General features: G+C 44.4%; 4 protein-coding genes across 5 annotated transcripts in view; 1 reads left to right on the top strand and 3 right to left on the bottom strand.

The window, feature by feature from the left end:
• Positions 1-4,629, bottom strand: part of LOC309563916 (uncharacterized protein) — a gene marked incomplete at its 3' end in the record, with an annotated part of 182,514 nt that extends 177,885 nt beyond the window's left edge. The window contains exon 1 of the mRNA XM_082268548.1: positions 4,608-4,629. The remainder of the gene's footprint in view (positions 1-4,607) is intronic.
• Positions 1-22,428, top strand: part of LOC309562677 (uncharacterized protein) — a 420,285-nt gene that overhangs the window by 276,778 nt on the left and 121,079 nt on the right. The window lies entirely within an intron of this gene.
• LOC309564435 (uncharacterized protein) overlaps positions 1-22,428 on the bottom strand; it is a gene marked incomplete at its 5' end in the record, with an annotated part of 253,943 nt that overhangs the window by 181,064 nt on the left and 50,451 nt on the right. Inside the window, 3 exon segments of the mRNA XM_082269065.1 lie at positions 4,188-4,387; positions 4,556-5,460; positions 15,997-16,666. Of these exon segments, the coding sequence (XP_082125191.1) occupies positions 4,188-4,387; positions 4,556-5,460; positions 15,997-16,666 (1,775 nt within the window).
• Positions 20,213-21,913, bottom strand: LOC309563913 (uncharacterized protein; the record flags this gene model as incomplete). The annotated part of the gene is made up of 5 exons (XM_082268546.1): positions 21,819-21,913; positions 21,010-21,143; positions 20,694-20,791; positions 20,443-20,583; positions 20,213-20,350 (listed from the first exon to the last, which is right to left on the bottom strand). Exons 2-5 carry the CDS (start codon positions 21,038-21,040, stop codon positions 20,213-20,215), a joined length of 408 nt encoding a protein of 135 aa, XP_082124672.1. The 5' UTR covers positions 21,041-21,143; positions 21,819-21,913.

Genomic DNA, 22,428 nt, shown 5'->3' with positions numbered 1-22,428 from the left:
ATGACGGGGGGGGGGGGGGTTACTGGGTGTAAATAGAAAATAAGATCCTTTTACCTCCTCTGCTGCAACTCCCAGCAATGTCTCCTCTCTACTTCCTCAGGACTCAACTTTCACCTGGAACTTCCTATTTATACCTGACATCACTTCCTGTCTGTACCTGACATCACTTCCTGTCTGCACCTGACATCATTTCCTGTTAGTGCGTTCCACTGAAAACACATAAGATCACCGCCTTGTGTTAAATATAAATACTGCAGTCTACGTTATGTTCCATTGTTTTGCCCGCTATTTTGTGGTCCATTCTTCTACTAAGTTACATCGATGACTACACAAAAAGATTATACAGGAAAAATATTTGTATAAATATATATATTTTTTTACAATTTTTTAATTGGATTACCAATACACACAGGACTAAATTATTTCATATACACTCTATTGTCAAAAGTATTTTTTTTACACACACATGAAATTTAATGACATCCCAGTCTTAGTCCGTAGGGTTCAATATTGAGTTGGCCCACCCTTTGCAGCTATAACAGCTTCAACTCTTCTGGGAAGGCTGTCCACAAGGTTTAGGAGTGTGTCTATGGGAATGTTTCACCATTCTTCCAGAAGCGCATTTGTAAGGTCAGGCACAGATGTTGGACGAGAAGGCCTGGCTCGCAGTCTCCGCTCTAATTCATCCCAGAGGTGTTCTATTGGGTTAAGGTCAGGGCTCTGTGCAGGCCAGTCAAGTTCCTCCACCCCAAACTCGCTCATCCATGTCTTTATGGACATTCCCTCAGACACACTCCTAAACCTTGTGGACAGCCTTCCCAGAAGAGCTGAAGCTGTTATAGCTGCAAAGGGTGAGCCAACTCAATATTGAACCCTACGAACTAAGACTGGGATGCCATTAAAGTTCATGTGCGTGTAAAGGCAGGCGTCCCAATACTTTTGACAATATGGTGTAAGTGGGAAGCTGGCCTCACTGTAACTGGACAGAAATTTGGGAGGCCACTAAGTCCTGATCTCAGACCGTGGCCACTAGCGAAAACTCCTTCAAAGTACTCTCATGGTGGGATCTGGTCCCCACACGCATTACTATATTTGTGCCTACCTACTCACCTGCCTGTTTTAGGGGTTGGTGGTGGTGATGATGGTGTTGGTGGTGGTGTTGGTGATGGTGTTGATGGTGGTGGTAGTGGTGGCGGTGTTGGTGGTGGTGTTGGTGATGGGATGGTGGTAGTGGGGTTGTTGGTGGTGTTGTTGGTAGTGGTGTTGATGATGGTGGTGGTAGTGGTGGTGGTGTTGGTGATGGTGGTGCTGGTAGTAGTGTTGGTGGTGGTGTTGGTAGTTTTGGTGGGGGTGTTGGTGGTGGTGATGGGATGGTGGTGTTGGTAGTGGTGGTGGTGTTGGTAGGGGTGGTGGTGGTGTTGGTAGTGGTGATGGTGTTGGTGATGGCATTGGTGGTGGTGTTGGTAGTGGTGGTGGTGTTGGTAGGGGTGGTAGTGGTGTTGGTGATGGTGTTGGTAGTGATGGTGGTGGTAATAATGGTGATGTTGGTGGTGATGTTGGTGGTGGTGGTGGTGTTGGTAGTGGTAATAGTGGTTGTAGTTTTGGTGGTGGTGCTGGTTATGTTGGTGGTGGTGTTGTTGGTGATGTGTTGTTGGTGACGCATTACTATATTTGTGCATACCTACTCACCTGCCTGTTTTTGGGGTTGGTGGTGGTGTTGGTGGTGATGATGGTGTGTGTCCATCAGTCCATCCAGTTCAACCTATGATGTGTGTGTGTGTGTTTGCTGTTAACAGTACATTGTATACCCCTGTATGTTGTACATTGTATACCCCTGTATGTTGTACACTGTATACCCCTGTATGTTGTACATTGTATACCCCTGTATGTTGTACATTGTATATCCCTGTATGTTGTACATTGTATACCCCTGTATGTTGTACATTGTATACCCCAGTATGTTGTACATTGTATACCCCTGTATGTTGTACATTGTATACTCCTGTATGTTGTACATTGTATACCCCTGTATGTTGTACATTGTATAAGCCTGTATGTTGCATATTGTATACCCCTGTATGTTGTACATTGTATACCCCTGTATGTTGCACATTGTATACCCCTGTATGTTGCACATTGTATACCCCTGTATGTTGTACATTGTATACCCCTGTATGTTGTACATTGTATACCCCTGTATGTTGTACATTGTATACCCCTGTATGTTGTACATTGTATACCCCTGTATGTTGTACATTGTATATCCCTGTATGTTGTACATTGTATACCCCTGTATGTTGTACATTGTATACCCCAGTATGTTGTACATTGTATACCCCTGTATGTTGTACATTGTATACTCCTGTATGTTGTACATTGTATACCCCTGTATGTTGTACATTGTATACCCCTGTATGTTGCACATTGTATACCCCTGTATGTTGTACATTGTATACCCCTGTATGTTGCACATTGTATACCCCTGTATGTTGTACATTGTATACCCCTGTATGTTGTACATTGTATACCCCTGTATGTTGTACATTGTATACTCCTGTATGTTGTACATTGTATACCCCTGTATGTCGTACATTGTATACCCCTGTATGCTGTACATTGTATACCCCCTGTATGTTGTACATTGTATACCCCTGTATGTTGTATATTGTATACCCTTGTATGTTGTACATTGTATACCCCTGTATGTTGTACATTGTATACCCCTGTATGTTGTACATTGTATACCCCTGTATGTTGTGGTCTTTAAGGTGCCCATCTAATAGTTTTTTGAAACTATCGATGCTCCCTGCTGATACGACTGTTTGCAGAAGAGAATTCCACATCCTTACTGCTCTGACAGTGAAGAACCCCCTACGTACTTTAAGGTTAAACCGCGTTTCCTCTAGTTTTAGTGAGTGGCCACGTGTCTTATTGTATTCCCTTTCTCTGAATAGGTTTTTCAATATGCTAGGGTTGCCAGTACAGTATTTGTACATTGATATCATATCCCCCTCAATCATCTCTTCTCCAGAGGGAATAAGTTCAGTGCTTGTAGTCTTTCCTCATAGCCGATGTCCTCCATTCCCATAATTATTTTTGTTGCCCTTCTCTGGACTCTCTCCAGTTCCAGCACATCCTTCCTGAGGACCGGTGCCCAGAACTGGACAGCATACTCCAGATGTGGCCGGACCAGAGTCTTGTAGAGTGGGAGAATAATCTCTTTATTTCTGGAGTGAATCCCCTTTTTTATACATCCCAGTATTCTGTTGGCTTGTCTTGCAGCGGCTTGGCATTGCATGCCACTGCCAAGCCTGTTGTCTACCAGTACCCCCAGGTCCTTTTCCATCCTAGACTCACCCAGAGGTTCCCCCCTAGTGAGTAGCTTCCTTTCTGGTTTCTGGTGTTGGTAGTGGTGATGGTGTTGGTGGTGGGATGGTGGTAGTGGGGTTGGTGGTGGTGGTGGCGTTGGTAGTGGTGGTGGTGTTTGCAGTAGTGTTGGTGGTGGTGTTGGTAGTGGTGGTGTTGGTGATGATGGTGGTGTTGATGGTGGTGTTGGCAGTGGTGGTGGTGGTGGTTTTGGTAGTGGTGGTGTTGGTAGTTTTGGTGGTGGTGATGGTGGTGTTGTTGGTGATGGGATGGTGGTGGCATTGGTAGTGGTGGTGGTGTTGGTAGTTTTGGTGGTGGTGTTGGTAGTGGTGGTTGTGTTGGTGGTGGTATTGGTAGTGGTGGTGATGGTGTTGGTGGGGATGTTGGTGGTGGGGGTGGTGGTGTTGGTGATGGTGTCGGTAGTGGTAATAGTGGTTGTAGTGTTGGTGGTGGTGTTGTTGGGGGTGGTGATGTTGGTGGTGGTGTTGGTGGGGATGTTGGTGGTGGGGGTGGTGGTGTTGGTGGTGGTGTTGGTGGGGATTTTGCTGGTGGGGGTGGTGGTGGTGATGTTGGTGGTGGTGTTGGTGGTGGTGGTGTTGGTAGTGGTGTTGGTGGTGGGGAAGCACTCATCTCCACAAAAAAAGGGACTCAGAACAGAATATCGTAAAGTGAAGAGTTTTCTTTTTATTTTTACAAAATAAAACAATCGATTACCAGACAACAAACTGAATCGAACCAAAATCACATTTAGTAGAAGTTGGAGTAGATTTCCTTGGACTGTAAAACATTTCCCACACTCTAAACAAGAGAAAGATGATCACGTAGGTGACTTCTCTGGTGTTTAAGAAGGTATATTTTCTGAGTGAAACATCTCCCGCACTCTGAACATGAAAAAGGACGCTCACTCGTGTGAATCCTCTGGTGCTGAACAAGGTATCTTTTAGTAGCGAAACATTTCCCGCACTCTGAACATGAAAAAGGACGCTCACTCGTGTGAATCCTCTGGTGCTGAACAAGGTATCTTTTAGTATCGAAACATTTCCCACACTCTGAACATGAAAAAGAACGCTCAGCTGTGTGAGTCCTCTGGTGTACGAGAAGTTTTTGTTTCATGGTGAAACTATTCCCGCACTCTAAACACGGAAAAGGACGCTCATCCTTGTGAATTCTTTGGTGATGAACAAAGTATATTTTCTGGGTGAAACATTTTCCGCACTCTGTGCAAGAATAAGGACGTTCACCTGTGTGAATTCTCTGGTGTACAAGAAGTTTTTCTTTCAGAGAGAAACTTTTCCCGCACTCTGAACACGAGAAAGGATGCTCACCGGTGTGGATTCTCTGATGTTTAAGAAGGTATTGTTTTGCAGTGAAAGATTTCCCACACTCTGAACAAGAAAAAGGACGCTCGCCCGTGTGAATTTTCTGGTGATCAAGAAGGTATTGTTTCATAGTGAAACATTTCCCGCACTCTGAACAAGAAAAAGGACGCTCCCCCGTGTGAACTCTCCGGTGTTTAAGAAGGTTTTGTCTCATAGAAAAGCATTTCCCGCACTCTGAACATGAAAAAGGACGCTCACCTGTGTGAATTCTTTGATGGGAAATAAGATACTTTTTCGTAAGGAAACCTTTCCCGCACTCTGTACAAGAAAAAAGAAACCTTTCTGTGTGAGTTTTCTGGTGTAGCAGAAGGCTTCTTTCATAGGGGAAACATTTCCCACACTCTAAGCACAAAAAAGGACGCTCACCCGTGTGTTTTCTCTGGTGTTTAACGAGGGATCCTTTCTGAGTGAAACATTTTCCGCACTCCGAGCATGAATAAGGACGCTCACCCGTGTGTATTCTCTGGTGTTTAACAAGGGCTCCTTTATGAGAGAAACTTTTCCCGCACTCTGAACATGAAAAGGGACGCTCACCCGTGTGAGTTCTCTGGTGTATATTAAGTGTTCCTTTGGCGGTGAAACATTTCCCGCACTCTGAACATGAAAAAGGCCGCTCACCCGTGTGACTTCTCTGGTGTCTGGTAAGTTTTCCATTGTCGGAAAAACATTTTCCGCACTCTGTGCATGGAAAAGGCCGTTCTTCCGTGTGACTTCTCTGGTGTCTATGAAGCATTCCTTTGTCGGTAAAACATTTTCCGCACACTGAACATGGAAAAGGACGCTCAACTGAGGGACAACTCCCCTGTGTAGGTGGTGCTTCGTTATTAGGGCGAGATATCTCAGGATCTAGAGAAGACAATGGACTCTCTCCTGTGTGACCTCCATCACATAAAGAAGACTCCTTGGGATTGGATGGATGTGTTGATTGATCCGCACTGTGAGATCTCAGATGGACATCTGAAGTCATAGTATGGGATTTATCAGGAGATTCCTCAGGATTAGAAGGATCCATTGATCTTAGATGGACATCTGAAGTCATAGTATGGGATTGGTCAAAAGATTCCTCAGGATTAGAAGGATCCATTGATCTTAGATGGACATCTGAGGTCATAGTATGGGATTTATCAGGAGATTCCTCAGGATTAGAAGGATCCTTTGATCTTAGATGGACATCTGAAGTCATAGTATGGGGTTTATCAGAAGGTTCCTCAGGATTAGAAGGATCCATTGATTTTAGATGGACATCTGAAGTCATAGTATGGGATTTATCAGAAGGTTCCTCAGGATTAGAAGGATCCATTGATCTTAGATGGACATCCAAAGTCATGGTATAGGAATTATCAGAAGATTCCTCAGGATTAGAAGGATCCATTGATCTTAGATGGACATCCAAAGTCATAGTATGGGATTGAGCAGAAGATTCCTCAGGATTAGAAGGATCCATTGACCCCTCCAGATGGTAAGGTCGGTGATCTGTGGTTGGAGTAATGGGATCTTCTCCTGGAGAACATTGTGTGATGTCATCATCTTCTGCCTTGAAATCTGGAGGTGAAATAGAATCTCCCTCCGAGGGATTCAGAACAAAGCGTCCATCTGTAAGAAAACACGTTTTGAATAAAAATTTTAAAAAAATGTTTCAAGTCTTACATTCGGGAGTCATATATGTTGGTCCACCACTAAGAAGTCTCTCAGGGCTCCGGCATGGAATTGGGTGCAATCATTCCACCAAACTACGAATGCAAACTATATAAAGGATACAATAAACCCAAACCTCACTTGGTAACAGGATTTGTACATGGATGACCAGGGAAGAGCTAAGCGTTCAATCTGAACATTAGTTTAGACCAGGGATCCTCAAACGACGTCCCTCCAGCTGTTGTAGAACTACACATCCCATAAGGCACTGTAAAACTCTGACATTCACAGACATGACTAGGAGTGATGGGAATTATAGTTCCTGAACAACTGGAGGGCCGTAGTTTGAAGACCCCTGGTTTAGACCAAAAACTAGCTGTTCAGACGTTCATCCGAAGGTTTAGGGCTTAGCTTCCGGCTGTCAATGGTTGCTAATGAAGCAGTGGCTGTTGCAGCCGGGGAACCTTTACCAACCACTAACGACCCCCAGCCCATTCACTTACATAACCGGGAATGCCAGGCCATGTATGCAACTGGACAGGAGATGCAGCAGGCCTCATTGTTGCCCAATTATGGCCACATGGCCATATTTGGGAAATTACATTGCCACAATCTCAGCTGCCAATGGTTGTTAAGGAAAGAGCAGCTGCTTGCACCAGCTGTATACGATTCCTTACCAACCACTAGCATCACCCAGCCCATTTACCTATTTGGAAGGGGAACCCCCCCCCCCATGAGTTTTACATCATTGCCGAAATAGGGCCACAGAAATCAAGGAAGACTAATAAAAAATGTGAATGGTTTCTCCATTTATTGTTTATTACTTACTTGTGACCATATGTAGAGAAGATTCCTCCTGCTTACATTCCATAATCATCTCCCCCTCCTCCATAGACTGCCGATCTCCACTCTCCAATGTCTCTTCTTCTTTAACCTCAACTTTGACGTATTTCAGCTCCTCGCCCTAAACCCCAAGATAATAGGAAAGGAATAAGAAATGACATAGAAGAATGTCCTCTCGTATTTTCAAGTTTGTTTTCCCCAGTCCCATCTACCTGATCATTCTCTTTATAGGTGAGATCTTCCTGGGTGGAATCCCGAGAATACAGAGGACCTCTCTTCTCCATAGACTGCTGATCTCCACTCACCAACCTCTCTTCTTCTTCTTCCTCTTTAACTTCAACTTTGATGACTTTCCGTTCTTCACCCTGAACCCCAAAGGTGACAGAATAGATTTACAAAAAGGAACGAGAAATTACAAAGAACGACGTCTACTCTTAGAATTATTTTTGACCAGTTCCATCTACCTCATCGTTCTCTTTATAATTGTGGTCTTTCTGGGTGGAATCTCCGGAATACAGAGGACCTCCCTCCTCCATAGACTGCCGATCTCCACTCACCAACCTCTCTTCTTCTTCCTCTTTAACTGTGATATCCTTCCATTCTTCACCCTACATCCCAAGGATAAAGTACATTGTAGCATCAAGTGATTACGTAGAACAGTGATGGAGAACCTTGGCACCCCAGATGTTTTGGAACTACAATTCCCATGATGCTCAACTACACTGCAGAGTGTATAGGCATCATGAGAAATGTGGTTCTAAAACATCTGGGGTGCCAAGGTTGGCCATCACTGACATAGAAGAATGTCTACTCTAATAGTCTAATAGAATTAAAATGGAGTTCTTTTTCCCCAGTCCCATCTACCTGATCATTCTCTTTATAGGTGAGATCTTCCTGGGTGGAATCCCGAGAATACAGAGGACCTCTCTCCTCCATAGACTGCCGATCTCCACTCACCAATCTCTCTTCTTCTTCTTCCTCTTTAACCTCAACTTTAAAGTCTTTTAGGTCTTCACCCTAAACTCCAAAGACAGTAGAAACCATTTATTAAAAATGAACAAAAGATTAGAAGAATGTCCTCTCATGGCTTAGAATACATTGTTAGGTGCACATGCTCAGTACCACCTACCTGATGATGGTGAGGGATGGTGTGACCTTCCTGCGTGGAATCCCGGGAATACAGAGGACGGGGACATCTCTCTGGTGGGTTCCCATTACTGGATCCATCTGTAGGAAACACACACACTGACTGAATACAATGTTTCTATGTGTTTATCAGATGATGGGGGATCTAGGTGGATCCTCCGTACTGCTCTCTCCTTTACAATAAAGTCTCCTCTTACCCGGTGATGTGAGGGGCGGCTGATTCTCCATCATGACGTCCTTGTAGAGATCCTTGTGTCCTTCTAAAGATGGATCATGGGATTGGTACCCGAATTTGAACTGCTCAGATGTCCTCTTCACTACTTAATTAATCCTGTGTACAAATAAATTATCATTAACCACTTAAGCCCCGGAAGATTTTACCCCCTTCCTGACCAGGGGGTATTTTGCGGTTCGGCACTGCGTGACTTTAACGGACAATTGCGCGGTCGTGCGACTCTGTACCTAAACTAATTTGATGTCCTTTTTTTCCCACAAACAGAGCTTTCTTTTGGTGGTATTTGATCACCTGTGCGATTTTTTGATCACGCGCTATAAACAAAAAAAGAGCGTCAATTTTGCAAAAATAGCAATATTTTTCACATTTTTTTATATGAAATTCCCCCCAAAAAAAATGTAAAAATCAAAATTTTTTAACATTTTCGGCCAATTTGTTTTATGCTACATATGTTTGGTAAAAAAAAACCGCAAAAAGCGTATTTTGATTGGTTTGCGCAAAAGTTATCGCGTTTACTAACAAAGGGAAAGATTTTTGTCATTTTTGTTGTTTTTTTTTTTAACGCGTAATGGCGGCGATCTGCGATTTTTTTTGCGGTACTGCGACATTGCGGCGGACAGATTGGACCCTTGACTGACATTTGTGACACTTTTGGGGGTCCCAGTGACATTTCTACAGTAATCAGTGCTATAAATTTGCACTGTTACTGTAAAAATACACTGGTAGTGAAGGGGTTAACTTTATTTGGGAGGGAGGGGCTGTGTGTGTCCCTAGGGGCGTGCTTTCTACTGTGATTGGCTGTGGCTTCAGATGTAAGGACACTGATCAACGGATCTACATAGTAGATCCATGTGATCAGTGTCTTTACAGCGAGGAGAATGACAGGTGGCTTGTTTACACAAGCTGCCTGACATTCTCCCTCTCCCCCGCCGATCGCTGAGTGACCGGCGGACATCGGGTCCGCTGGTCACACGCGCGGGGGGGTCCGTGACCACGCGGGAGCGCGCCTCCGGCGGCGCGCGCTCGCTCCCTAGACCCTCACAGGCAAGCGACGTAGACCTACGTTAGTTTGCCTGTGAGGGGCTGACCGCCGACGTAGATAGTCGTGCGGCGGTCGGCAAGTGGTTAAGAACATTCCCAGAATTCTCCTCACCTCTCTGGTCAGGTCTGTGTTTTATAAATAGAGATAAGAGTGATGTCATGTGACCTCCCAGAATCCTCCTCACCTCTCCGGTCAGGTCTGTGTTTTATTAATAGAGATAAGAGTGATGTCATGTGACCTCCCAGAATCCTCCTCACCTCTCCGGTCAGGTCTGTGTTTTATTAATAGAGATAAGAGTGATGTCATGTGAGCTCCCAGAATCCTCCTCACCTCTCCGGTCAGGTCTGTGTTTTATTATTAGAGATAAGAGTGATGTCATGTGACCTCCCAGAACATAAACCTCAATAATATATGAATATTTTAAATGTATCATCATCTGCTGGAGATAAAAGACGTCACAGTGACTATGGAGGAAGAGGACGAAACATGACGGGGGGGGGGGGGGTTACTGGATGTAAATAGAAAATAATATCTTATTACCTCCTCTGCTGCCACTTCCAGCAAAGTCGCCTCGCTTCTTCCTCCTGAACTCGCCTCTGACCCCGGAACTTCTTATTTAAACTCTTACATTACTTCCTGTCTGCCATAAAGACTTCCTGTTTGTGCTTGATATCACTTCCTGTAGTTGCGTTCCACCGACAATATGTGAGATCACCTCCTTGTGTTGGAAATAAATACTGCAGTTTCATTCCATAATTTCGCGCTCCACCTCGCGATCCGTTCTTTTTTCAGGTTACAATACGGCAATACGCATTTTCAGCTAGCACTTCACAGTCAAAAATCCAGTCCATGAACTTGATTTTGATAATTTATTAAGGGAATGTACAGTATCTCACAAAAGTAAGTACACCCCTCCCATTTTTGTAAATATTTTATTCTATCTTTTCATGTGACAACACTGAAGAAATGACACTTTGCTACAATGTAAAGTAGTGAGTGTACAGCTTGTATAACAGTGTAAATTTACTGTCCCCTCAAAATAACTCAACACACAGCCATTAATGTCTAAACCGCTGGCAACAAAAGTGAGTACACCCCTAAGTGAGAATGTCCAAATTGGGCCCAAGGTGTCAATATTTTGGGTGGCCACCATTATTTTCCAGCACTGCCTTAACACTCTTGGGCATGGAGTTCACCAGAGCTTCACAGGTTGCCTCTGGAGTCCTCTTCCACTCCTCCATGACGACATCACAGAGCTGGTGGAGGTTAGAGACCCGTTCTTACATGTTCTGCCCCGCTAAAGTGTTCAGGTTTGACTTGAAGAAAAGGTGGCAACCATAAGGCGCACTCTGATTTAAGGAAGTGCATTCTGATGTGATGAGGGACCTTTGATGTGCAGGAATACCTTTGATGTGCAGGAATACCTTTGATGTGATGTGGGACCTTTAATGTTGTAGGGGGGACTCTGATGTGATGGAAGGAACCTCTGATGTGATGGGATGAATCTCTGATGTGATGGGATGAATCTCTGATGTGATGGGAGGAATCTCTGATGTGATGGGATGAATCTCTGATGTGATGGGAGGAATCTCTGATGTGATGGGAGGAATCTCTGATGTGATGGGAGGAATCTCTGATGTGATGAGGGACCTCTGTTTTAGGGGGAAATCGGATGTGATGAAAGGAACATGTGATGTGATGGGAGGAACCCCTGATGTGATGAGGGACCTCTGATGCGTAGGGGGACCTTTGATGTGATGTGGGGCTTTTAATGTTTTAGGGGGGACTCCAATGTGATGGAAGGAACCTCTGATGTGATGGGAGGAACCTCTGATCTGCAGGGGTGACTTTTGCTGCAAATAGGGACCTCTGTTTTAGGGGGGACTCTGATGTGATGGGAGGAACCTCTGACGGTTATGAGGGAGACTTTTAATGTTTTGGCGGGGACTTAGATGTGATGGAAGGAACCTCTGATGTGATGGGAGAAACCTCTGATGTGATGGGGGACCTCTGTTTTAGGGGGGTCTCTGATGTGATTAAAGGAACGTCTGATGTAATGGGAGGAACACCTGATGTGATGAGGGACCTCTTATGCATAGGGGGACCATTGATGGGATGTGGGACTTTTAATGTTTTAGGGGGGACTCTGATGTGATGGAAGGAACCTCTGATGTGATGGGATGAATCTCTGATGTGATGGGATGAATCTCTGATGTGATGGGAGGAATCTCTGATGTGATGGGAGGAATCTCTGATGTGATGGGAGGAATCTCTGATGTGATGGGAGGAATCTCTGATGTGATGAGGGACCTCTGTTTTAGGGGGAAATCGGATGTGATGAAAGGAACATGTGATGTGATGGGAGGAACCCCTGATGTGATGAGGGACCTCTGATGCGTAGGGGGACCTTTGATGTGATGTGGGGCTTTTAATGTTTTAGGGGGGACTCCAATGTGATGGAAGGAACCTCTGATGTGATGGGAGGAACCTCTGATCTGCAGGGGTGACTTTTGCTGCAAATAGGGACCTCTGTTTTAGGGGGGACTCTGATGTGATGGGAGGAACCTCTGACGGTTATGAGGGAGACTTTTAATGTTTTGGCGGGGACTTAGATGTGATGGAAGGAACCTCTGATGTGATGGGAGAAACCTCTGATGTGATGGGGGACCTCTGTTTTAGGGGGGTCTCTGATGTGATTAAAGGAACGTCTGATGTAATGGGAGGAACACCTGATGTGATGAGGGACCTCTTATGCATAGGGGGACCATTGATGGGATGTGGGACTTTTAATGTTTTAGGGGGGACTCTGATGTGATGGAAGGAACCTTTGATGTAATGGGAGGAACCTCTGATCTGCAGGGGGGACTTTTGATGTGACGAGGGACCTCTGTTTTAGGGGGGACTCTGATGTGATGGGAGGAACCTCTGATGTGCAGGGGGAACCTCTGATGTGATGAGGGACCTCTGTATTAGGGGGAAATCGGATGTGATGAAAGGAACATATGATGTGATGGGAGGAACCCCTGATGTGATGAGGGACCTCTGATGCGTAGGGGGACCTTTGATGTGATGTGGGGCTTTTAATGTTTTTAGGGGGGACTCTGATGTGATGGAAGGAACCTCTGAAGTGATGGGAGGAACCTCTGATCTGCAGGGGGGACTTTTGATGCGACGAGGGACCTCTGTTTTAGGGGGGACTCTGATGTGATGGCAGGAACCTCTGATGTTATGAGGGACCTCTGATGTGCGGGGGGAACCTCTGATGTGGTGAGGGACCTCTGTTTTAGGGGGCACTCTGATGTGATGAAAAGGAACGTCTGATGTGATGGGAGGAACCTCTGATGTGCAGGGGGACCTTTGATGCGATGTGGGACTTTTAATGTTTTAGGGGGTACTCCGATGTGATGAAAGGAATGTCTAATGTGATGGGAGGAACCTCTGATGTGATGTGGGACTTTTATTTTTTTAGGGGGGACTCCGATGTGATGGAAGGTCAAAATTTGATTGAACTGAATGCTACAGTCGGATAACCAGCCTATTATTGTTCATCATGAAATTACCAATTTATAGAGACTAAAAACGATACACCTCAGATGTTCCATGTTCTGGGAGGGGGTCACTGCCTCGCTGTCTTAATAGAAGCCTACTCTGTGTTTCTGAGCCTTAATAGGACACATTAATGGCTGAAAATGGATTTTGATTATGACCCCCCTCCCCCCCCCCAAAAAAAAAGGGACTGGTTACAGTATCATAAAGCGAAGAGCTTTCTTTTTTATTTTGCGAAATCAAAATAATTAACAGACAACAAACTGAATCAAAATAAAATCACATTTAGTATAAATTGGAGTAAAAATTTATTCCATTTATTGATAATTATTTATTGTTGGAACCACATTCTTCAGTAAAGCAAAAAAAAAAACTGATTACGTGCAACAGCCTAGGCTCCTTTAATTGCATGGGGATTCCCTTTGTCCATACCAGACCCTTATCCTAGATGAGGATCTAATAGAGATGTTAATGGGGGACCCCCCACAGAAAATAAAAATCAACATGGGGTTCCCCCATAATTCATATCAGGCCCTTCAGGAACAATACAAGTGAAGGGACAAGAACAGTAGTCGCAGTGGTGGCATCATTACCCTGTAGCCATATTTGGCCAATGATGTCACCACCTGTCTCTATGCTTACTTGGCCTAAAAATCCCCAGTCACGTCCTTGAATAGGTCAAGTGACATCAATGGTTGGTAAGGACATGGCAGGTGCAAGCAATTGCTGCTTCCTCAGAAACCATTGTTTCACACTGAACGTTATAAACTTGTTATTGTGGGGATCCCCAAAAAAAAATTAGCGTGGGTGTCCCCATAAAATTATATCAGGCCTTCAGGAACAATACAAGTGAAGGGGCAAGAACAGTAGTCGCAGTGGTGACATCATTACCCTGTAGCCATATTTGGCCAATTATGCCACCACCTATCCCTATGTTTACGTGGCCTGAGAATCCCCAACCATGTCCTTGAATAAGTCAAGTGACATCAGTGGTTGGTAAGGACGTTGCAGGTGTAAGCAGCTGCTGTTTCCTCAGAAACCATTGTTCCAGGCTGAAAGCTCTAAACTTGTTATTGTGGGTCTCCCCACAAAAAAACAAATCAGCATGGGGTTCCCCATAATTCATATCAGGCCCTTCAGGAACAATACAAGTGAAGGGGCAAGAACAGTGGTGGCATCATTGCCATGTGACTATATTTAGAGAACCGTTGAACAAGTCAAGTGACATCAGTGGTTGCTAAGGATGAGGCGGGTGCCAGCACCTGCTGCTTCCCCAGAAACCATTGAAAAAAGGAAGCTGCCATGGTCATCCACAGCGAACATTTTAGAGTAGAGAGACTTCTCCTGCCAGACTTCACCTGTACCTAAAATATAACTACTGCCAGGGTGTACCCCTTTAACCACTTGCCTTCTGGGCACTGTCACCCCCTTCCTGCCCAGGCCAATTTTCAGCTTTCAGCGCTGTCACATTTTGAATGACAATTGCGCGGTCATGTAACGCTCTACCCACATTACATTTCTATATATTGTTTTCACACAAGTAGAGCTTCTTTTGGTGGTATTTAATCACCACTGGGGGTTTTACTTTTCGTTAAACAAACGATAAAAGACTGAAAAATAAACTTTTTCATAGTTTGTTATAAAATTTTGCAAACAGGTAATTTTTCTCTTTCACTGATGCGTGCTGATAGGCTGCAGTGATGGGCACTGATGAGGCGGCACTGATGGTCACTGATGAGGCGGCACTGATGGGCACTGATGAGGCGCACTGAGGAGGCGGAACTGATGGGCACTGAGGAGGCGGCACTGATGGGCACTGATGAGGTGGTAATGATGGGCATTAATGAGGCGGCATTGAGGAGGCGGCACTAATAGGCATAGAGGAAGCGGCACTAATAAGCACTGATGAGTATTGATAGGCGGAACTGATGGGCACTGAGGAGGCGGCACTTATGGGCACTGATGAGGCGGCACTGATGGGCATTGATGAGGCGGTACTAATGGGCACTGAGGAAGCGGCACTGATAAGCACTTATGAGTATTGATAAGCGGAACTGATGGGCACTGAGGAGGCAACACTGATGGGCACTGATGAGGCGGCACTGATGGGCATTGATGAGGCGGCACTAAGGAGGCGGCACTAATAAACATTGATAGGCGACACTGATGAGGCAGCACTGATGAGTATTGATAGGCGACACTGATGGACACTGATGAGGCTGCACTGATGGGCACTGATGGGTATTGATAGGCTGCACTGATGGGCACTAATGAGGCGGCACTGATGAGGCACCACTGATGGGTATTGATAGGCTGCACTGATGGGCACTGATGAGGCGGCACTGATGGGTATTGACAGGCTGCACTAATGGGTATTGATAGGCTGCACTGATGGGGCACTAATGAGGCAGCGCAGCACTGATGGGTATTGATAGGCTGCACTGATGGACACTGATGAGGCAGCACTGATGGGCATTGATGAGGCGACACTGATGGATATTTATAGGCTGCACTGATGGGCGCTGATGAGGCGGCACTGATGTGTATTGATAGGATGCACTGATGGGTACTGATGGGTATTGATAAGCTGCATTGGATGGAGGAATGCCGGAATTTGCCCGGTATGGAAGCGGTAAAATACCCATTTCTGCTATATACTCCAGCTGCCCGGTATGTATTGATTTGCTCCACCGGTAAATGCCACTTTACTGTTGCCAACAGCATCAGTTAGATTAGATTTCCTTGGACTGTAAAGCATTTCCCACACTCTGACCCTGAAAAAGATGCTCACCTAAGTGACTTCTCTGGTGTTTAAGAAGGCTTATTTTCACTGTGAAACATTTCCCGCACTCTGAACATGAAAAAGGACGCTCACCCGTGTGAAGTTTCTGGTGCTGAACAAGGTATCTTTTTGTAGCAAAACATTTCCCGCACTCCGAACATGAAAAAGGACGCTCAGCTGTGTGTATTCTCTGGTGTACATGAAGCTTTTGTTTCAAAGTGAAACTTTTCCCGCACTCCGAACATGAAAAGGGACGCTCCCCAGGGTGAATTCTCTGGTGATGAACAAAGTAGATTTTCTGAGTGAAACATTTTCCGCACTCTGTACAAGAATAAGGGCGTTCGCCAGTGTGAGTTCTCTGGTGCACAAGAAGTTTTTGTTTCAGAGTGAAACTTTTCCCGCACTCTGAACATGAGAAAGGCCGCTCCCCGGTGTGAATTTTCTGATGTATAAGAAGGTATTGTTTTGCAGTGAAAGATTTCCCGCACTCCGAACAAGAAAAAGGACGCTCGCCTGTGTGAATCTTCTGGTGATCAAGAAGGTATTGTTTCATAGTGAAACATTTCCCGCACTCTGAGCAGCAAAAAGGACGCTCACCCGTGTGAACTCTCTGGTGTTTAAGAAGGTTTTGTTTCATAGCAAAACATTTCCCGCACTCTGAACATGGGAAAGAACGCTCACCCGTATGAATTCTCTGGTGTGTAATAAGATATTCTTTCGTAAGGAAACATTTCCCGCACTCTGTACAAGAAAAAAGAAGCCTATCTGTGTGAGTTTTCTGGTGCAGCAGAAGGCTTCTTTGATAGGGGAAACATTTCCCGCACTCTGAGCACGAAAAAGGACGCTCACCCGTGTGCATTCTCGTGTGTTTAGAAAGATCTCCTTTTTGAGTGAAACATTTCCCGCACTCTGAGCATGAATAAGGACGCTCACCCGTGTGAATTCTCTGGTGTTTAACAAGGTCTCCTTTCTGAGTGAAACACTTCCCGCACTCTGAACATGAATAGGGACGCTCACCCGTGTGAATTCTCTGGTGTCTATGAAGTATTCCTTTGTCAGTAAAACATTTCCCGCACTCTGAACATGAAAAGGGACGGTCATTCAAGGGACTTTGCTGCTGTATAGGTGGTGCTCTATTATAAGCGGGGGATCTCTCACAATCTGGAGATCGCGTGGAACTCTCTCCCGTATGATCTCCATAATATGAAGAAGACTTTATGGGATTGGATGGAGATGTAGAATGATTGGCACTGTGAGATCTCAGATGGACATCTGAAGTCTTAGTATGGGATTTACCAGAAGATTCCTCAGGATTAGAAGGATCCATTGATCTTAGATGGACATCTGAAGTCAACGTATGGGATTGAGGAGAAGATTCCTCAGGATTAGAAGGATCCATTGATCTTAGATGGACATCTGAGGCCATAGTATTAGATTGATGAGAAGGCTCCTCAAGATTATAAGGATCCATTGATCTGAGATGGACATCTGAAGTCAACGTATGGGATTGAGGAGAAGATTCCTCAGGATTAGAAGGATCCATTGATCTGAGATGGACATCTGAAGTCAACGTATGGGATTGAGGAGAAGATTCCTCAGGATTAGAAGGATCCATTGATCTTAGATGGACATCTGAAGTCATAGTATGGAATTTATAAGAAGATTCCTCAGGATTAGAAGGATCCATTGACCCCTCCAGATGGTAAGGTCGGTGATCTGTGGTTGGAGTAATGGGATCTTCTCCTGGAGAACATTGTGTGATGTCATCACCTTCTGCCTTGAAATCTGGAGGTGAAATAGAATCTCCCTCCGAGGGATTCAGAAGAAAGCGTCCATCTGTAAGAAAACCAATTTTTATATAAAAATTAAAAATAATTTTCTATTCTTACATTCGGCAATTACAGTATCTCACAAAAGTAAGTACACCCCTCACATTGCCCTACTTTGGACTCTTTCCAGTTCCAGCACATCCTTTCTGAGGACTGGCGACCAGAACTGGACAGAATACTCCAGATGTGGCCGAACCAGAGTTTTATAAAGTGGAAGGATTATAGTTTTATCTCTGGAATATATCCCCTTACTTATGCATGCCAATATTTTGCCGGCTTTATTACAAGTAGAAGGACCGTTATTTTAGCCATGTGACTGGAATCATCGAAACTCAAGATCACAAGCATTACATGTTTGTGATCTATTTACTCGGCGTAACACCATCTTTAATATTTTACCAAAACATTGGGTATAAAGTAAGTACACCCCTGACATTTTTGTAAATATTTTATTCTATCTTTTCATGTGACAACACTGAAGAAATGACACTTTGCTACAATGTAAAGTAGTGAGTGTACAGCTTGTATAACAGTGTCAATTTGCTGTCCCCTCAAAATAACTCAACACACAGCCATTAATGTCTAAACTGCTGGCAACAAAAGTCAGTACACCCCTAAGTGACAATCTCCAAATTGGGCCCAAAGTGTCAATATTTTGTGTGGCCACCATTATTTTCCAGCTCTGCCTTAACCCTCTTGGGCATGGAGTTCACCAGAGCTTCACAGGTTGCCACTGGAGTCCTCTTCCACTCCTCCATGATGACATCACAGAGCTGGTGGATGTTAGAGACCTTGCGCTCCTCCACCTTCCATTTGAGGATGCCCCACAGATGCTCAATAGGGTTTAGGTCTGGAGACATTCTTGGCCAGTCCATCACCTTTACCCTCAGCTTCTTTAGCAAGGCAGTGGTCTTGGAGGTGTGTTCGGGGTCGTTATCATGTTGGAATACTGCCCTGCGGCCCAGTCTCTGAAGGGAGGGGATCATGCTCTGCTTCAGTATGTCACAGTACATGTTGGCATTCATGGTTCCCTCAATGAACTGTAGCTCCCCAGTTACCAGCAGCACTCATGCAGCCCCAGACCATCACACCCCCACCACCATGCTTGCCTGTAGGAAGACACACTTGTCTTTGTACTCCTCACCTGGTTGCCGCCACACACGCTTGACACCATCAGAACCAAATAAGTTTATCTTGGTCTCATCAGACCACAGGAGATGGTTCCAGTAATCCATGTCCTTAGTCTGCTTGTCTTCAGCAAACTGTTTGCGGGCTTTCTTGTGCATCATCTTTAGAAGCGGCTTCCTTCTGGGACGACAGCCATGCAGACCAATTTGATGCAGTGTGCGGCGAATGGTCTGAGCACTGACAGGCTGACCCCCCACCCCTTCAACCTCTGCAGCAATGCTGGCAGCACTCATACGTCTATTTCCCAAAGACAACCTCTGCATATGACGCTCAACTTCTTTGGTCGACCATGGTGAGGCCTGTTCTGAGTGGAACCTGTCCCCTTAAACCGCTGTATGGTCTTGGCCACCGTGCTGCAGCTCAGTTTCAGGGTCTTGGCAATCTTCTTATAGCCTAGGCCAACTTTTTGTAGAGTAACAATTCTTTTTTTCAGATCCTCAGAGAGTTCTTTGCCATGAGGTGCCATGTTGAACTTCCAGTGACCAGTATGAGAGAGTGAGAGCGATAACACCAAATTTACCACACCTGCTCCCCATTCACACCTGAGACCTTGTAACACTAACGAGTCACATGAGGGAAAATGACTGATTGGGCCCAATGTGGACATTGTCACTTAGGGGTTTACTCACTTTTGTGAGATACTATATATGACCACTGATATTTGTAAGAAAAACGACAGTATGTAGAACATTTAGTTATAAGATTGGCCTTCAAATCCACAAATCATAGAAGTAAAATAAAAATGTGAATTGTTTCTGCATTTAGTGTTTATTACTTACTTGTGTCCATATATAGAGAAGGTTCCTCCTGTTTACTTTCCATAATCATCTCCCCCTCCTCCATAGACTGCTGATCTCCACTCACCAACCTCTCTTCTTCTTTAACCTCAACTTTGATGTCTTTCCGTTCTTCACCCTAAACTCCGAAGATGAATCAAAATGACAGAAAACATTCATAAAAAAGAGAAAGAAATTACGAAGAAGAATGTCCTCTCATAGAATTATTTTTGAGTTATTTTTGGCCAGTCCCATTTACCTGATCAACTCTATAATCCCGGGAACTCAGAGGGCCTCTCTCCTCCGAACACTGCGGATCTCCGCTCACCAACGTCTCTTCTTCCTCTTTTATCTCAACTTTGATGTCTTTCGGTTCTTCACCCTAAACCCCAAAGATGAATGAAAATTACAAAAAAGAATGTCTTCTCATAGAACTAATTTTGAGTTATTTTTGGCCAGTCCCATCTATCTGATCATCTCTATAATCCCGGGAACTCAGAGGACCTCTAACCTCTGAAGACTGCGGATCTCCGCTCACCAACATCTCTTCTTCTTTAACTGGGATATCCTTCCATCCTTCACCCTACATCCCAAGGATAAAGTACATTTTATTATCAAGAGATTACACAAAAAGAATGTCCTCTCATAGAGTTCTTTCTGTCCAGTCCCATCTACCTGATCATTCTCTATATAGTTACGATGTTCCTGGGTAGAACACAGAGGACCATCTTCCTCCGTAGACTGCTGATCTTCACTCACCAACATCTCTTCTTCTTCCTCTTTTACCTCAACTTTAAAGTCTTTAAGTTCTTCACCCTAAACCCCAAATATGATAGAAAACATTTATAAAAAAGGAAACAACATAGAAGAATGTTCTCTCATGGCTTAGAATACATTCTTAGGTCTACATGCTCAGTCTCATCTACCTGATGATGGTGAGGGATGGTGTGATCTTCCTGTGTGGAATCCCGGGAATACAGAGGACGGGGACATCTCTCTGGTGGGATTCCATTACTGGATCCATCTACCTGATGATGGTGAGGGATGGTGTGACCTTTCTGTGTGGAATCCCGGGAATACAGAGGACGGGGACATCTCTCTGGTGGGTTCCCATTACTGGATCCATCTGTAGGAAACACACACACTGACTGAATACATTGTTTCTATGTGTTTATCAGATGATGGGGGATCTAGGTGGATCCTCCGTACTGCTCTCTCCTTTACAATAAAGTCTCCTCTTACCCGGTGATGTGAGGGGCGGCTGATTCTCCATTATGACGTCCTTGTAGAGATCCTTGTGTCCTTCCAAAGATTGATCATGGGATTGGTAGCTGAATTTTAACTGCTCAGATGTCCTCTTCACTACTTCATTAATCCTGTGTACAATAAATTATCATAAGTACAGTCCCAGAATCCTTGTCACCTCTCGAGTCAGGTCTGGGTTTTATTAATAGAGATAAGAGTGATGTCATGAGATACAAATGGTTCTATATTTAGGATGTATCCGGTCTATAAACCAGAGGCTCTGGATGGACAGTTGGATAAATGGTTCTATATTTAGGATGTATCCGGTCTATAAACCAGAGGTTCTGGATGGACAGTTGGATAAATGGTTCTATATTTAGGATGTATCCGGTCTATAAACCAGAGGTTCTGGATGGACAGTTGGATAAATGGTTCTATATTTAGGATGTATCCGGTCTATACACCAGTGGCTCTCCATGCACAGTTGGATAAATGGTTCTATATTTAGGATGTATCTGGTCTATAAACCAGAGGCTCTGGATGGACAGATGGATAAATGGTTCTATATTTAGGATGTATCCGGTCTATAAACCAGAGGCTCTAGATGGACAGTTGGATAAATAGTTCTATATTTAGGATGTATCTCGACTATGAAAACAAAGTTTATAAACATCAATAATGTATATATATATTTTATGTATCATCATCTGCTGGAGAAAAAAGACGTCACAGTGACTATGGAGGAAGAGGGCGAAACATGATGGGGGGGGCTTACTGGGTTTAAATAGAAAATAATATCTTATTACCTCCTCTGCTGCCAGTTCTAGGAATGTCTCCTCTCTACTTCCTGCCGTTCTCTCACCCGGAATTTCCTGTTTATACTCTGACATCACTTCCTGTCGTTGCGTCTACTGCCAATACGTGAGATCACCACCTTGTGTTGAATATAAATACTGCAGTCTTACGTTCCATCGTTTCGCCCTCTGCCCTGTGGATACTGCAGTCTTACGTTACGTTCCATCGTTTCGCCCTCTGCCCTGTGGATACTGCAGTCTTACGTTACGTTCCATCGTTTCGCCCTCTGCCCTGAAGTCGATTCTTCTTATAGGTTACATTGTTATTATTATACAGGATGTATATAGCGCCAACAGTATAGCGCTTTACAATATAAAGAAGGACAGTCCAACTATAACACTGCCTGGCTGTGTTAATAGAAGCCTGCTCCGTGTTTGTGAGTCAATTGTTCAGTAGGACTCTTTGATGGCTGAATATAAATTTTGATTATGAAACCCCCTTCCCCAAAAAAAGAGACTCATTACAGAATATCGTAAAGTGAAGAACTTTCTTTTTTATTTTTATGGAATAAAAAAAACTGGATAAACAAACTGGATCCAATCAAAATCGCATTTAGTATAA

The sequence above is a fragment of the Pelophylax lessonae genome (genome assembly GCF_965119305.1).
Source record: "Pelophylax lessonae genome assembly, chromosome: 9".
Lineage (NCBI taxonomy): Eukaryota > Metazoa > Chordata > Amphibia > Anura > Ranidae > Pelophylax > Pelophylax lessonae.
Note: the sequence above shows the minus strand (reverse complement) of the source record. Positions and strands in the feature narration are given on the sequence as shown.